The sequence below is a fragment of the Petromyzon marinus genome, chromosome 12, assembly GCF_048934315.1.
Source record: "Petromyzon marinus isolate PM22_M1 ecotype Great Lakes invasive population chromosome 12, UKy_Petmar_22M1.pri1.0, whole genome shotgun sequence".
In the NCBI taxonomy this organism is placed as follows: Eukaryota; Metazoa; Chordata; class Hyperoartia; order Petromyzontiformes; family Petromyzontidae; genus Petromyzon; species Petromyzon marinus.
In genome coordinates, this window is record NC_133678.1 from 2,233,005 (window position 1) to 2,247,991 (window position 14,987).

A 14,987-nucleotide genomic window follows, 5' to 3' on the forward strand; every position below is an offset into this window, starting at 1 on the left:
CGATGGATGTAGCGGCCTCTAGTGGCTGCAGGGATCGTCCGAGCCCTTTCCATTCAGCAGATACGAATAAAAAAAACGTCGATTCCCTATGCACACGAATTGATGGGTGTATTGTACAGCTCGAGCGGCACCACTAAGCAGCATGGACTGCGTCAGTTGTAGGAGCATTACCAAACTTTATTGCTCAAGTTCTGTAGTATGTGCTGATCAGTCCAATTACCTTTAAATATTATAACTAATTTCTAATATAATGAAGCTGTTAATCCTGCACAGATTTTGCTGCTATCAGTCCACTGCTTGAGGTGGGCCTCCAGACACCGTGTCCAGTCATGGCGGGTTTTGTGACCATACGTCACCATGATGGTCATTGCTAGTTGGTTAAAGATCTGATTATTGCTCGCCGCTGATGTTAGCCGCGATGGAAAATCAAACTCCAGTCGCCAGGTTAACGGGGCAGTGCCCAAACCTCTGGCCCACCCTACCGCTGAACCTCCTGTCGGGGCTTTGGTGTTTGTAAAAAAGAATGTTGCTGCATTGTGCATTCATTTAATAAGTAAGGTAATTAATTAATCAATCCACAAAAATACTTTTTATGATTGACATCTCTTCTGGGAAGCCTTTGTGTTTGGCCTCAAAACAAACAAAGCCATTGCAGCTTTAAATGCAGCAAAGGTTTCTTGTCATGCGTGGAATTTTCTCGTGACATTAACTGAAGGGTGATACAGATATATTGAGGGGACCCAGGCAAATTGCATTTGTGTTAACTGCAAAGGTAATGACTGTGGTTACCCGAAATGGCCCTGCGTCTGCAACTAAGTCATCCGCCCGAACATTTGTTGTTTACCGTGGCATGTCATCTTTCTGAAATGTGCCGTGAATATGTAACCGGGCGCTCCAAAAGTAATGCCATCGTAAAAAACATGCACGCCACCCCTGAGCTACAACCGCCAACAACACCAAGGCCACCGCACTCAAGCGCCGCCACATTTGCCATCGGCGCCGCCACCTCCGCCACCACCATCGTCACTGCCACCACCGCCACCACTGCTACTGCCACCACCAACGCCGTCACCACCATCACTGTAACCGCCGCCACCATCCCTATTATGACCGCCACAGCCACCACCATCACCGCCACCGCCGCCAGCTACCACCATTACCATCACTGCCGCCGGCACCGCCGCCCACCATCGCTGCTGCCACTGCGATATTTCGGCCACGTGCCGGCAGTCGCCCCTGGCTCAATTGGAAACCAAGCAGAGGTGACACGCGGCGAGCTGAGCTGCACGCACACTGAGCGCCGTTGGTTACGGGTGTAACGATAAATCGGTCATCATTGATCAATACAAATTCTTATGCTCGCAATACAGTGCCACCGAATAGCGGGTGGAGTTAGTGATCAATGTGTAAACATTGTTTTATGTATGTGGGGTGTGGGGTGGTGGCATGCGTGGTTGGCGAACTGCGCTCTGAATCCAGACGGCTAGCATCAGTGGCAAGAGATATTTGAACCGGTCCTGTGCTTCACCCTTGACCAGTTCGCACTGATCAGCGTGACGAAATTGAGTGTGTATATAGTATATACAATAACTATCAGAATCTTTATTTAGACTGGAGGAATCCGATGAGCTATGAAGCTCTTTGTCACAGATGTCCAGTAGGGGCGGGTCAGCAAGTAACAACAACAAACAGTACAAAGAAACGATAGGAGTGCGAAATAGAGAGTTAAGCGAGTCAAGTTTACATAAATTCCTGCCGATTTTTCAACACTAAAGTGCAAGCAAGGGGAAAGCAGTAAAACAGCAACAAAAAGAGTCCCAGACCAAGACAACAACAACAACAACACAGTCCCTCAATACAATTGCACATAAAAATAAAACTATCGGTACATGGGCGGCAGGGATCAAATTCACAAATCACATTTGCAAATGTGACTGCACCCATCGCCAATCTTCAACAGCTCCTGTGACGGACGTGGCGTGTGAAGGGCTTCATCCAGCAATGGGTTGACAAAGGGCCGTCGGTTATTGTTACGTTATATTTTAATACATTAATACACTGAATGTGGCTCCATACCTCGAGTGGAATCAATTATTTGTATTTATTATTTTCTATTTCGTGAAGTTTTGTCCCCGCATTAGCATAAATGTAACATTAGCATTTAATTTGCACATCATTTACACGAACCATAATCAGAAGGGCAATTCGATGGATTTGCCATGAGCATAAGAATCAGTTTCAATATAAACCAATGCATTATTACGCGCAAAATCACTAGACCCTGAGATTTGAGCTCAACGACACTGAAAATTGCACTTACCCGCTCATGTCAGTGTATAGAGGGTAGCAGCTGCTGATGCTGATCCTGCTGGTGATGATGATGCTACTGCTGCTGCTGGTGATGATAATGATGCTGCTGTTGTTCCTGCAGCTGCTGCTGGTGATGATGATGATGCTGCTGCTGGTGATGACAATGATGCTGCTGTTGTTGCTGCAGCTGCTGCTGGTGGTGGTGATGATAATGCTGCTGTTGTTGCTGCTGCTGCTGGTGGTGATGATAATGATGCTGGTGGTGCTGCTGCTGCTGATGAAGCTGGTGATGCTGCTGTTGCTGCTGTTGATGGCTGCTGCTGACGGTAATGATTATAAAATAACCATGCTCCCCTTCATCTCCCCCACCCCCCTTTCCACCGGACGCGGCTCGACACCGCTCCTCCATTCCGGCAGCAGTAGCAGCAGCGTAATCCAATAAACCGGGGATCGAATTACAGGTCGTGGCTAGCTGTGCCGCCGCGCCGGGCACGAGGGAGCACGCCGTTTTACTTTTCTTTGCGGAATTTTTCCTGTTCCGCCGCCTCTGCCCTCGAATTTTTCCAGAATTGACATCTTCCGAACGAGGGCTCAGCAGTGCCCGCTCGGCTGTTTTGCTGGGGGGCGAGGGGGTGGGGTGGTTTTTGACTCATTGGAAAGTGCAAACAAAGCGGTTCGGTTCCCGCAAGATCCGTTTTAATGCGCATCTTGAATGTTTTGTTGATCGTCGTCATTATCGATATCATCATCCTGCTAATGTTGGCGAAGGCCTCCTTGTACCGCGTTGGTCACGGGGAGGTCGGGGGTCGTGTGACCATACTTCACCACCCTGGTCGGTTTGGATTGGTAAAGCCCGGGGACAGTAACCATGACCGGTTCAAGTATCACTCGTCACTGATTTTAGTCAAGAGACGGGACTCAAATCCAGGTTGCCCGGTTCGTAGCCCAGTGCTGTAGCTCACTCTACCAAATTTTATTGTTACAGATGCTTAATGCTCTCATACTGTTGGAGGTTTTGTGCGCGGTTGTCATTGACCGTTTATACTCTTGTTTGTAATGCAAAAGTTAGATTTTTTTTCTCCCCTGGTCTCTCTGGTTATATGCGTCTCGATGGGCCCTTGCCTGTTTAGAAACAGCGAATATGAATTACAGTAATGCTTGCGTGTATATTGCACCCAGAACATCTTGGAGCGCAGTTTTTTTTTAGCTTATGGGGGGGGGGATCCCCATAACGACAGCTTGTCCCAGCGAAAGTAGGAGACGGTCTTAGTGGACTCTTGCCCGCTTATAAATAAAGGAGGGACAGTTGGTCTCGGTGGGGCAGTTAGGATGTGAAATCTAGGGGACGGCTTGCCTCCATTGGCCCCCCCTTACCCCTTTCTGAATACGGTGGCACGTGAATGGATGAGTGAAGAGTGAAGTCTCCCCCAGGGTTGGAGGGGATCCGTGTCGTCTGCGACGCATTGAGAGTGACGCCGGAAACGCATCCATCAGGGTGGAGGGGCTAGCTGCCGTCGGTGAGAAACGCGGAGCCGTCGCTTCTGCCGACGGCGTCGCTCTCCATCGCTGCTTTATTGTCGCATCGCAAATGCCGCTGTGCATTGAAAGCTGGGTGGGGGTAGCCCATTGCGATGCGCAACGGGCTATAAATTACTTTGATCTGGTCTGCCAAAAAAATCTAGTCTTTCCCGTGAAAAATTACGCCGCGATACGTTTTTATCAAACTTTATTTTATATATTTTTAAACCAATGACGAGGTGTGTCGACACGTCCTGCCAGAAATTCGTGTGCACACCGATCCATTGTACGATTTTAAAACATGTCACGTTTCACTGATGTAAATGCTAGAGTGAACAAGCAGTGGAGTCCATCCTGTTTGCCTTCCCCCTTCTCCATCGACCTGCACTGGCCCGTCGTGACGACGTGGAGCCAAACAACCCCGACAATGTAATACAAGTAACGTGTGTGCGTGCGTGCGTGCGTGTGTGTCCACGCGCGCTGTGGCTGCGATTGCTGCTTCCCCCGCGGGCGCAGCGCGGTGCGGGTGCTGCTCTCGAAGCTGCCGCGACCGTGGATCGTGGACGAGAAGAAGGACGATGGCTACACGGCGCTGCACCTCGCCTCGCTCAACAACCACGTGGAGGTGGCCGAGCTGCTGATCCACCAGGTGAGAGAGAGCCGCCCCCCCCCCCACACACCCCCCCCCCACCTCCCCTCTCCCGACTCCACAGAATATGATGACCCGCAGCTACACGTGACCTAGCGCTTCAAAAACAGCTGCCAAACTAAACTCACCCGTCAATGCGAGCATCTAAGCCGCACTAATCGGATACTAGAGGGGGATCGTTTTTACCTGGTAGCTACTCCGCGTTTCTAATTTTAGCGCGCCCATTCACTTCTGTCGACGCAGGGGGGGGGGCTATTGCAGTGATAGCAATGACCGAGATGTGTTCAATACATGGACCCCTCCCCCGAGAGGATGGGCCACACGGAGACGGAGCGGGGAGGCGCCGCATAAACCAGATTTTACTTGATGACGGTCGTCTCTCTGGCCGGCTGAGCCCAGCTGACCGCCGCGCGCTTACCTCTGAAGGATTGCGCGACGCAGCATGCGACCCCGTTGATTTGTGCGCTTGACGCCGAGTGGTGATGTGCTTTCAGGGCAGCGCCAACCTGGACATCCAGAACCAGAACCAGCAGACGGCGCTGCACCTGGCGGTGGAGCGAGAGCACACGCAGGTGGTGCGGGTGAGTCGCACAACGACAATGACGAACAGCCGCCGTCCGCCACCAAGTGACCGTGGCATCACCACGGCGCTTGTGCGGCGACTGAGGTGTCACCAGCTGTGCTAGTTGCTGGGCTACGGGGAGCGGGGAAATTCTGTTGGTCGGCGGCCCCCCCACTTCAGAATCAGAATCGGGCCACCCATGCTACGCCGCTGGAACAGGAGTCGGCATGTCTTCAGTTGCTCGGTGTTCTCGTGTGAATTCTTGTGAATTTGTGCACGTGTGTGCATGTGTTCCTGGTTTTTCAATGTGATCGTGTGCGTTTGTGTGTGTGTGTGCGTGTGTTCAGCTGTGGTAGTCGGGAGCGGTTCGTGTAGCAGATTCCCGATAACGATCCATAACAGTAGTAAATACTTGAACTGGTCCTGTGCCTCGCTTCGATTAACTCACCCGTAAAAGAGAACCTGGTGTGTGGTGTAAACAGCACCACTAGGGAGACAAAGGCGGCCGGGCGTGGTGTTGGCCACCCACCCTCCTCGTGTGACGTTTCAGCCTTAATAGGCGCTCGCAAATGACCTGAACGGTGTGTTGAAGGCTACGCGCGTCATCTGTGTCTTTGCTCAGCTGCTGGTGCGTGCTGGGGCCAAGCTGAATGCACAGGACAAGGATGGGGACACACCCCTGCACGAGGCCCTGCGCCACCACACCCTGTCGCAGCTGCGTCAGCTGCAGGACATGCAAGAAGTGGGCAAGGTCATTGTCACCCCGCCGTTATCACTGCTGCCGACGACGTTGTCGCCACACTGCTACAGCACCGTTTTATTTGCGCTTTTTTCAATTTGAATCTCGTCCGGGCCTAAGGTGCGCGAGGTGGCCAGAAGATGGCGAGTGACATTCGTGGCTTCTTAAATGCGTCTGTGCGGAGGTTTGAGTGCCAGCTACAGATATTGCAGTCTGCCCCCACATTATAATTATTATGATCTCACGAACTCCGCTCATTTTTTTTATTTGCACGTAGCTTACGCCACTGTTAACGTCGCTGACACTGCCTATTTACCTCTTTCGTCAGTCCTTGCATTTCCTTTCGGCTCCTCATTACAATTCTCGTGCATCTTGCTGCGCCACAGTCGCTGGCAGTGCCTTGGTCATTACGACTCCACCTTAATCTGTCGTGCGCGCGTGAGCGTGCGTGCGTGTGTGTGTGTCGGCATGTGTTGCTTTTCGTCCGCTCAGCGGCTTTGCTCACAGTTGGAACTATTATTCACTCGCCTCTCATCTGTGCCAGCCTGAGGATTCCCTTCCCCACAGATGTGTGACTCGTTAACCTTCACGCTGGCAGTGAAAGTGCTCTCTGAGAGTGCATAGGCACTCAAAATTCTTATATATATTTTTTTACATTTCACCAAGTTTTAGATTTCCCCGCCCCACCGGCCCCACCCCGCCACCACGACGAGTGAACGTGTACTGCCAGAAACGTTCATGCGTGCATTTCTCACAGTTGTTTCCCTCTTCCAAAGGTCTCGCTCTCGCCAACAAGATTACAATTGAAGAAGCATCTGTTGCATAATCTGATGCGGCACCCCCACCCCCCCCCCCAAAAAGAAAATATTGAACGTTTTAAGCAGCAGTAGTTTCTGACGAAGTTCGATTTGGTTAATAAATATTAATAGTAATGCTATTGTTTCGATTCAACACATTACATAAAATCTGTGATCTGGTTCTGTCTGTAAAAGATGTGATTCCGGACATACAGTACCCTGGCGTCTACAAACTAAGTTGCCTCTGTGGTAGTAGTTACATTGGAGAAACCAAACGACATGTCTCGGACCGCATTCGTGAACACAAAGCAGACCTAAAACACGGTAGGACCAACACCTCGGCCGTGGCAGATCACTGTTATAGTTCAGTAGGCTCACATGACATTGACTTCTCCAAGACAGAGGTTCTACCATAAGAGATTCGTTCATGAGGCTATCCACATACAAACACAGAGACAATTTCAACCGAGAAGATGGATTCTGGCTTAGCAATCATTGGAAGGATTTGATAAACCATTTCGGGTCTTAATTGATTGTTCATGCTTACGGTGGCTTTCAGACAGCATACATTATTTTCGTCTCCCCCCTCCTCTTTTCCGAACATAGATGGACTCGTCCATCTGAGCAAACTGTCAAATCGCTCTCTGTGGTGCTAACGTTAAAAATAAGCGCCACTTTTTTCAAATTTTCTTGCTGTGGTTTTCACACCTGATGATGATTGCTTGTGTTGCAGTCGAAGCGTCGTGATAATTTTATTGTTTTATATTTTTATTTTATTGTTTCCCTTCTACGTGACTTTACCGAAAGAACCAAGAATATGAATCCCTGCAGTCATGAAAGCTTAAATTAAAAAATAGTAATGCCACATGACCGTGTGGTGGTGAGGTGTTGCTTGAAGCTGCATGTAGCTTAATCCCGAAGGCTCGGGATTAAGCTACATGCACGGAGAACAGACCGTGGCAGCACCTGCCGTGTTCACCTCGGGTTTAACGTGAGCGAGCGAGCGAGGGGGGGAGGGAGGGAGAGAGAGAGAGGGGTGGAGGCAACGGGCAAAGCGGTACTGACAGAGTTGTCGTGCACTGTTGACAGCTCCCGCTGCGCCACCGTGCACACAAACACCTCCCTTACACGCGGCGACAAAAATCCGATGGAGAGTAAAAATCCGCCCAGGGAGTTAACGGGAGTATCAGGCAACAAGTGAGGCTTCGCCGGGACGGATAAGGAGCGAGAGAGCGAGCGAGCGAGCCGCGCTGAATCCGTTGAAGGACGAACCATCGCCTGCGTGTGCTGCGGTCGGCGGCGGCGGCGGCGGCGGCGGTCACTTGGCGTGCTCGCGGCGCGGTATCGGTGACTCGCGCGCGCCGTTACACGGTCTGGCCCCGTGCTCCCGGAACCGTTTATGGGCTCGGCCGTGCGCGGAGGCGACTGGAGGTCGAGGGGGGTCCGTCGCGGTGGTGTCGGCTTGGCGGGTGACTTCCCCCGCTTGTCACATCCAGTTTACGTCCGGTGGGCGATCGATGGCCCCTGACCCTGCACCCTCTCCCCGTCCCCTCCCCGTCCGCGGCTCCCTCCCTCCCCTTTTCCCCTCCCTTCCTACCTCCCTCCCTCCCCTCCGTTGCCTCCCTTCCCCCCCTATCCTCCTGTGCATTTTCTCGTTGCTGGCAGCACATATTTGCAGAGTGCCTGCCTTGCAATCATGGCTGTTGTTTGCTACACGCTAAGCAGTGTCTCACTGCACAAGTGTATCTCCTCTGCCAGCCTTGGGCCAGTGATTGAATTTCCACATGCCTATGGTGGGGGGTCCAGTGTCATCAACTACTGTTGATTTCATAGAAGGGATGCAAGCCGTCATATTTATTTTGGTAAATATTTAGATTTGTATTTATATATACGTCTCCCACAAAAAAATGAGTGACCCTTGGGTCTAGAAATTGCAGCAAATCTGCAGGTTTCTAGTGGCCGCTGCAGCTTCCAGCGCGGAATCGATCTTTGGGCGCTTGCGTGATGCGATGTGGCCAAACACGGCGCTCGCGTGCAAAATATAAACTTGACCCTTTGCCTGGAGTCTTCAAGACAAGATTGCTGCGGGTCCACGACAGCTGCTGCCCTCTCCCAGTGGCCTCTCTACATGTCGCCGAATTAGTTTATCTTATGTCAAAGGGTTTGCCATCTGTGGGGTGCCCCAAATTAACGATTTCCTGTAGAGTCCTGGTAAGCAAAATTTAGTTCACACCACAGGCTCCGGTGACACTTCCGCAGTTTTTCTCTCTTGCGTCACGATGCTGCCCTCTACGGACCGTGGCCGAGCTCACACGGAGCAAACGGCACGGCGCGTTGATCAAAATGGACCGCGACGTTGCCGGGAGTGTGGGTTTCACGTGAGGAAGCTGCTGAGTAGTTACGTAATGGGTTTTCCTGGGTATCCATTTGAGTCACGATTGGCAAGAACAGAGCCGTGCAATAGCGCACCGTCCTTTGTTTCGGCCTGCTTTACAGTCTGCTGCCAGGCTTCCGTTTTTTTAAAGAAACTTTTTCTCGTGGAGTGTCGTGGTGGTGGCGGCGCAGCGAGGTGGCGCACTGCGCTTTGAACCCACGTGGCATGAGATCCAGTCCCGACCGTGGCGATCGTCAGTGGAGAGTGATAACTGAGCGAGTCCTGGCATCGTCTTAGCCAACCTGCAGTGTCGCGCAAACCCCCAATCGCTGGCATGCTGCGGGAATGGCCTAGATTGACAAGCTCATTAGTTTGCCGTCCTTCCCCCGCACCGATTACATTTATAAATAAAGTAATTTATGCTTTTAAATTGAGCCCTTTATATATATCCACCATTGGATGTATGTTGAACTTCTTTCGCGCCGTACGTAGCCAACCACGCTTAGCTACTGGAGGCCCATCCGAAAGCGGTGGCATGAGCAAGCAATTGCAGGGCTGCACCCCTTACCTATGTTGAGGACGCGCTCTAAGTCCATCGCCACGTGTGTCCCCCCCCCACCCCCCCACCACTACAGCTGCTGATGGGACTCGGGAACCAGGGCGCGGAGAAGAAGAACTCGGCCTCCATCGCTTGCTTCCTGTCCGCAAACGGCGCTGACCTGTCCCTGCGAAACAAGAAGGGGCAGTCGCCCCTCGACCTTTGCCCCGACCCCAACCTTTGCAAGGCGCTGTCCAAGTGTCACCGTGAGAAGAACAGGTGAGCAGTTGGCCGGTCCACGTTATCCACGGCTCGCGACTACAGGGCAGGTTTAAGTCACGGTCATATCGTGTGATAAGATCAGATGTGTGAACTTGTATGGTTTAAACGGGCACTCACACTCCACTGGGCTGGCGCGAATTAGTTGGGCTGGCGCGATTAGTTGGGCCGGGGCGGATACGTGACGGTTGGATATATACGACGTTCTGCTGTGTTAGTATCGGCATGCTGCCGTGCTTTGATTATCGCACTGGATTCGATCTTCCGGCGCGGCAGTTGAAACAAATGGGGGGGGGGGTGCTTGTGTCTTAAATTCCTCCCCTGCTTCTGTCCACCAAGCAGTCCGCTTGGTGGACAGCCAGTCAATCAATCGGCAGGTCTCACATGTGTTGGAGAAAAGCGTGGGTACTCTCCCACCTCCTCCAAAACGTCCAGCCGGCGTGCAAGTTGGGGCAAAATTCCTGCAACGGTGCTCTCGAGAGCCACCTCTAGCGGGCAGGCCCTTCCGCTGAAGCGGCTGGCGTGAGCCAGCGATTTCAGGGCCTGCGCCTTTTACCTTTTCTGTGCATTTACCGCGTCGTCGCTGTGGCTCCTAACCGACAACTCCGCCGGCGCAGCCCGCAGGCGTCGTGCCGCAGCCCGTCGGGCGGGGGGGAGAGCGGCGGGGAGTCGCACGAGGAGTGCATGGTGTGCTCCGACCTCAAGCGCGACACGCTCTTCGGGCCGTGCGGCCACATCGCCACGTGCTCGCTCTGCTCGCCGCGCGTCAAGAAGTGCCTCGTGTGCAAGGAGCCCGTGCAGTCGCGCACCAAGGTGGGTCGGTGGGTCGGTGGGTCGGTGGGTCGGTGGGTTCGTCCGGTCCAAGGGAGCAGTGCACCGCCACCATCAGAGGATCGGTCACCCAGGTCACTCGTGCAAAATGAGATTTATCCCTGGATCAAGGAGTTCTCTCTCGCTTGGTTCAACAAAAAATCGTCTTGAAACTTGACACGGCACCAGCAGGCGGCCAGGGGTGGCGGTGTCCCAACGACCGTGGCCCAAAACAGAGGGCGCCCCATGGATTTCCCTACTCAGTCTTATCCTACATCGCATGTTAATCTCTTAATTAAGCAATTAATGAATGAGTACATTCGTGCATAGTTTAGTTTTCTAATTCATTCATGAACTGCTTAATTTATGATTATAGGATGAGACGGAGTCGAGGCATCCCTGTGGTGCCCTCTCCACTGTGCCACGATTGCTCTCTTATTTTCATTTCTGTCATTGGTTCAGTTTTGTTCATTGCGTTCAAGTTGGACCTGCGTGTGCAAAAGTCACAAGTCACGTTTCAGTGTCGTTTCGCTTAGCCAGGCGAGAACACACGACCAGGATGAGTCTTATTTTGCAAGAGGCAAAAACCGAGACCATCTGAATGACAATGTGAAGATCCATGTGGAAAATGTTTGGACGTCAGCCACAGCACTTGTGTGTTGTACAGAGCCGAGTGAGGCCTCATGTTTTCACCATAAGGTTCCAGGGATGTGTATGGTATTGACGATGATGTACGGTCCACCTAGGGATTTTGATCTCCAGTGGAAACAACAAATGCATGGGTTGTTGCGCCGCCTGCCGGATAAAACGCAGCGTTGCACCCAAGAGAAAAGGGGACCGACCAGTGCGAGGGGCAGTGCCTCACGAGGCTTCGGCTCCTGCATCCGCCACAATTTTAGTCACGATTGTGGTTCATAATTGAATCATCCCGTCCGTGTGCGTGCGTGCGTGCGTTTAGATCGAGGAGTGCGTCGTGTGCTCGGACAAGCGGGCCGCCGTTCTCTTCCAGCCGTGTGGTCACATGTGCGCCTGCGACAGTGAGTGTCTCCTCTCGGCCGCTCCCGCGAACGCAGCCAGCGGCGAGCGGGGTGGGGGGGGGGGGGTAACGCCCGTTGCTCACGATGGTCGCGACGTGGATCCGGCCGCACCGCCCGCTCATGTGCCCGCTGCACTTTCGATAGTTGCTCCCTAGCATAACGTAACGTTACACCCAAGAGCCGACGAGACTGTGTGGGCGATCTTTGTCTTACGTGCATAATGAGCGGTTTGCGCTCGAGGTTGGCCACGATCCGGCGATACTACGATGAATCGACCGATTGAATAAACTCCGAGTGTTTGTCAATAACACTGTGTGTGTAGCCTTAAAAGGTTTTCCCTGGTTTTCCAAATGCGGTGTGACCACGTTTGGAGCCACATTTTCACCCACACCCTATCCCTGATCCAAACCTCTACTCCCTTTCTTCCCGATCCGTATCGTGACCTGCACCTTAACCATCCTCTTGACTCACGTGAACCCACACCATCTCCCTGCCTTTCTCTATGACCCACACCATTCCCTCGCCCACACGTTAATCCACACCCGGCCATGCACCGTATTCCTGATATTTCCAGTGACCCCCACACCTTTACCCACACCCCGCCCATACTGGGCATCTGTGAAAAAGAGCTTTGTAGTTCATCGGATTCCTCCTGTCTCAACAAAGATTCTGACATTGCAGAACCCACGCCTTCTCCTCTGACGTTCTCTGTGACCCACACGCCGACTCGCACCCTAACCCCGGACACCCGCCGCCTGTGCCTTGCCGTGTCCGTGCCGCGCGCAGACTGCGCGAGCCTCATGAAGAAGTGCGTGCAGTGCCGCTCCACGGTGGACGTCCGCGTGCCGTTCAGCGTGTGCTGCGGCAGCAAGGCGAGCGACGAGGAGGAGGAAGAGGATGAGGACGACCCCTACAGTAAAACCCTCCCGCCACCTCACCCGGGCACACGCACACGCTCGCCCAGATTCCCCCCCCGCCCCCGCGTATGCCTCTGTGGACTGGTTGGCGTGAGTGCCGTTCGAGGGCACCTGTTGAGGTCAGCACGGCGCCCAAGGTGGGGTGGTGGGCCCCAGTAAACGTTCTTGGAACGTTGAGCCAACGTTGGTCCAACCGTTCCAACCACGTGCCAATGTTTGCCCAGCGTTGCATGTTTTTATTGGGGTGGTGGCCAATAACTTGCCTGGCTGCCCTCCTCGTCTGTCCTGCGCTGATGTTTACTCACCGCAGAAGGTGCTCGTTTGAGACTTGAGTCGACCGCGGGGAGACCCAGAACTAGTACAGATATCACTGGCCACTTTGACTGTGAATGGAACCAGGACAAAGTTTTCAGAGCGCAGGCAATAACCACTGCTCCACTCACGTGCACACACATACAGGTACAAGCACCCGCACACACACACATGTACACAACCCGCTCGGGCACATCAATTTAAATAATGAGTTGAACTCATTCTTTGAGATTTCAGTGGGGATAGAGACAGGGCATGGGATGCCAAATGGGTTGCATCCTGAAACAAAGAGCGCAACAGTGCCACCTTGTGGCAGAGAATGGCCCAGAAAGAAGCACTCAAAGAATGACCTCTCAAGTTACTTCATCCATAGGAGAACACCTCTCTATTAAACTGAAATTGTTAATTCTCAGAACGGGGAAAAAGCGAGAACCAACTTTACTAGGGCAGCTTTTTTGGTGCCGTCATTGGCGACCAGGCGGAAACCATCGGCACGCTGCATTTGAGGGAACCGCTGCAAGACAAAAGAGCTTGGTAATGGCTTTGCTTTGTGGGTAATCGTGCGGTTGTGCTTTGTGTGTGCATCAACGCAGGTGGCATGGGAAACATGCAGCCGCTGCAGAAGGACAAGGACAACACGAACATGAACGCCGATATCCACAAGCTGCAGCAGCAGCTGCAGGACATCAAGGAGCAGGTACGTGGACTAACCTGCACCTCTCCTGCACCGCTCCTGCACTGCTCCTGCACCGGTCCTGCACCAATCCTGCACCAATCCTGTACCGGTCCTGCATCGGTCCTGCATCGGTCCTGCGCCCGTGCTGAGCACACACTAGTCTGTTACGGCTGCGGAAAATACTGTAATCTCACACAAAGCGACTGTGCAGATTGGAAGAGTGGCCACAGAGATCTGAAGAGAGACGAGCATGAAAGAGAAAAAGACGCGGCGAGAGACATGGACAGAGACATGCGGAGAAGAAAAAACAAGACGGAAGAATAGAGAGAAAGACGTACTTAGGAATACAGTTGGACAGATGGACGCAGTGAGAGAGATATACACACACACAGAGACACACAGAGAAATAGAGACAGGCACATAGAGAAACGGGCACACACAGACATGGAGAGAGACTAAGAGAGGGAGGCTTACAACTGGAGGTCCCCAAAAGAGCAAGTGCCTTGTGCACACGCACATGTTGTTGCACACACATTGGCTACACTGGGTCAGAGCACAGAAACAGTGTCATGTGACTGTAAACAATCTCCAATTTTTGTCACCACTGATGTTCGCCGTGGGTGGGAATTGAACCCGGCTTTCTGGGTTCGGAGCGCAGTGCGCTAACCACTGTCACCGCGACCTCCCCCCGATAAGATTATTGTTGAAGTGAAGATGTGCACATTCAGGTGATCGATTTTTTTTGTCATCGACTTGAATTACTTTCGGCTCTGTTTTGTCAATTCTTCTTTTTGTTTGTGACCTCCATATGCAAGGTTATTGTACAATCTGTCTCGGCTACATTTACACACTTCTTGTTGAAGTGACTCGTCTAATATCTGCTGCCTATGCTTCTTTATACTCCCCTTTAATGTGTCAGCTCTCCCCACTCGCCGTCTCACACCCACCATACCAGCTGACATCTTCCATCACGCACATCAGTCTGTGCGTGATCAGGGGCGGAGCCAGGATTTCAGGCCGGGGTGACATTCCACAAATTTTAATTTCAAGAATGATTAGAGAGTCAGGCTATTGAACTAGACGCCGTCGGTTGGCGACACACTCTGACAATGCAGTTGCACGAAGTCCGCCAGACCGAGTGTCGTACACTTATACGCAGAATGTCACCCCTGTCACCCCCCCTGGCTCCGCCCCTGTGCGTGATGGCGGGGGGGTCGCTCTCACTGCTTTCGTGCACTCGCCGCCGCAAAGCCCAAACTTTCTCTACCAGGCCTGTACTTTAGCCTCCCAGCCATGAATTACATCCATATCAGACACCGTCGCTGTAGATCCACCCGGTAGAGAGAGATGTAGTATTTTACCTTGGAGATGCATACGTACGTACTCGCGTAAGCAGGCGACGCTCCGTTCTGTTTAACATGAGTATTAAGCTGCTGTTAATATGAAAAGTTGGGAAGTCATGCATTCGC

General features: G+C 52.5%; 1 protein-coding gene across 4 annotated transcripts in view; it reads left to right on the plus strand.

The window, feature by feature from the left end:
• The window catches only part of MIB1 (MIB E3 ubiquitin protein ligase 1), a 77,413-nt gene that overhangs the window by 56,305 nt on the left and 6,121 nt on the right, over window positions 1-14,987 (plus strand). For all 4 annotated transcript variants that reach the window (XM_076066504.1, XM_076066506.1, XM_076066503.1 and 1 more), the window contains exons 13-20: window positions 4,345-4,477; window positions 4,972-5,058; window positions 5,662-5,790; window positions 9,585-9,766; window positions 10,384-10,579; window positions 11,535-11,613; window positions 12,400-12,528; window positions 13,436-13,539. In XM_076066504.1, coding sequence (XP_075922619.1) covers window positions 4,345-4,477; window positions 4,972-5,058; window positions 5,662-5,790; window positions 9,585-9,766; window positions 10,384-10,579; window positions 11,535-11,613; window positions 12,400-12,528; window positions 13,436-13,539 — 1,039 coding nt within the window. The remainder of the gene's footprint in view (window positions 1-4,344; window positions 4,478-4,971; window positions 5,059-5,661; window positions 5,791-9,584; window positions 9,767-10,383; window positions 10,580-11,534; window positions 11,614-12,399; window positions 12,529-13,435; window positions 13,540-14,987) is intronic.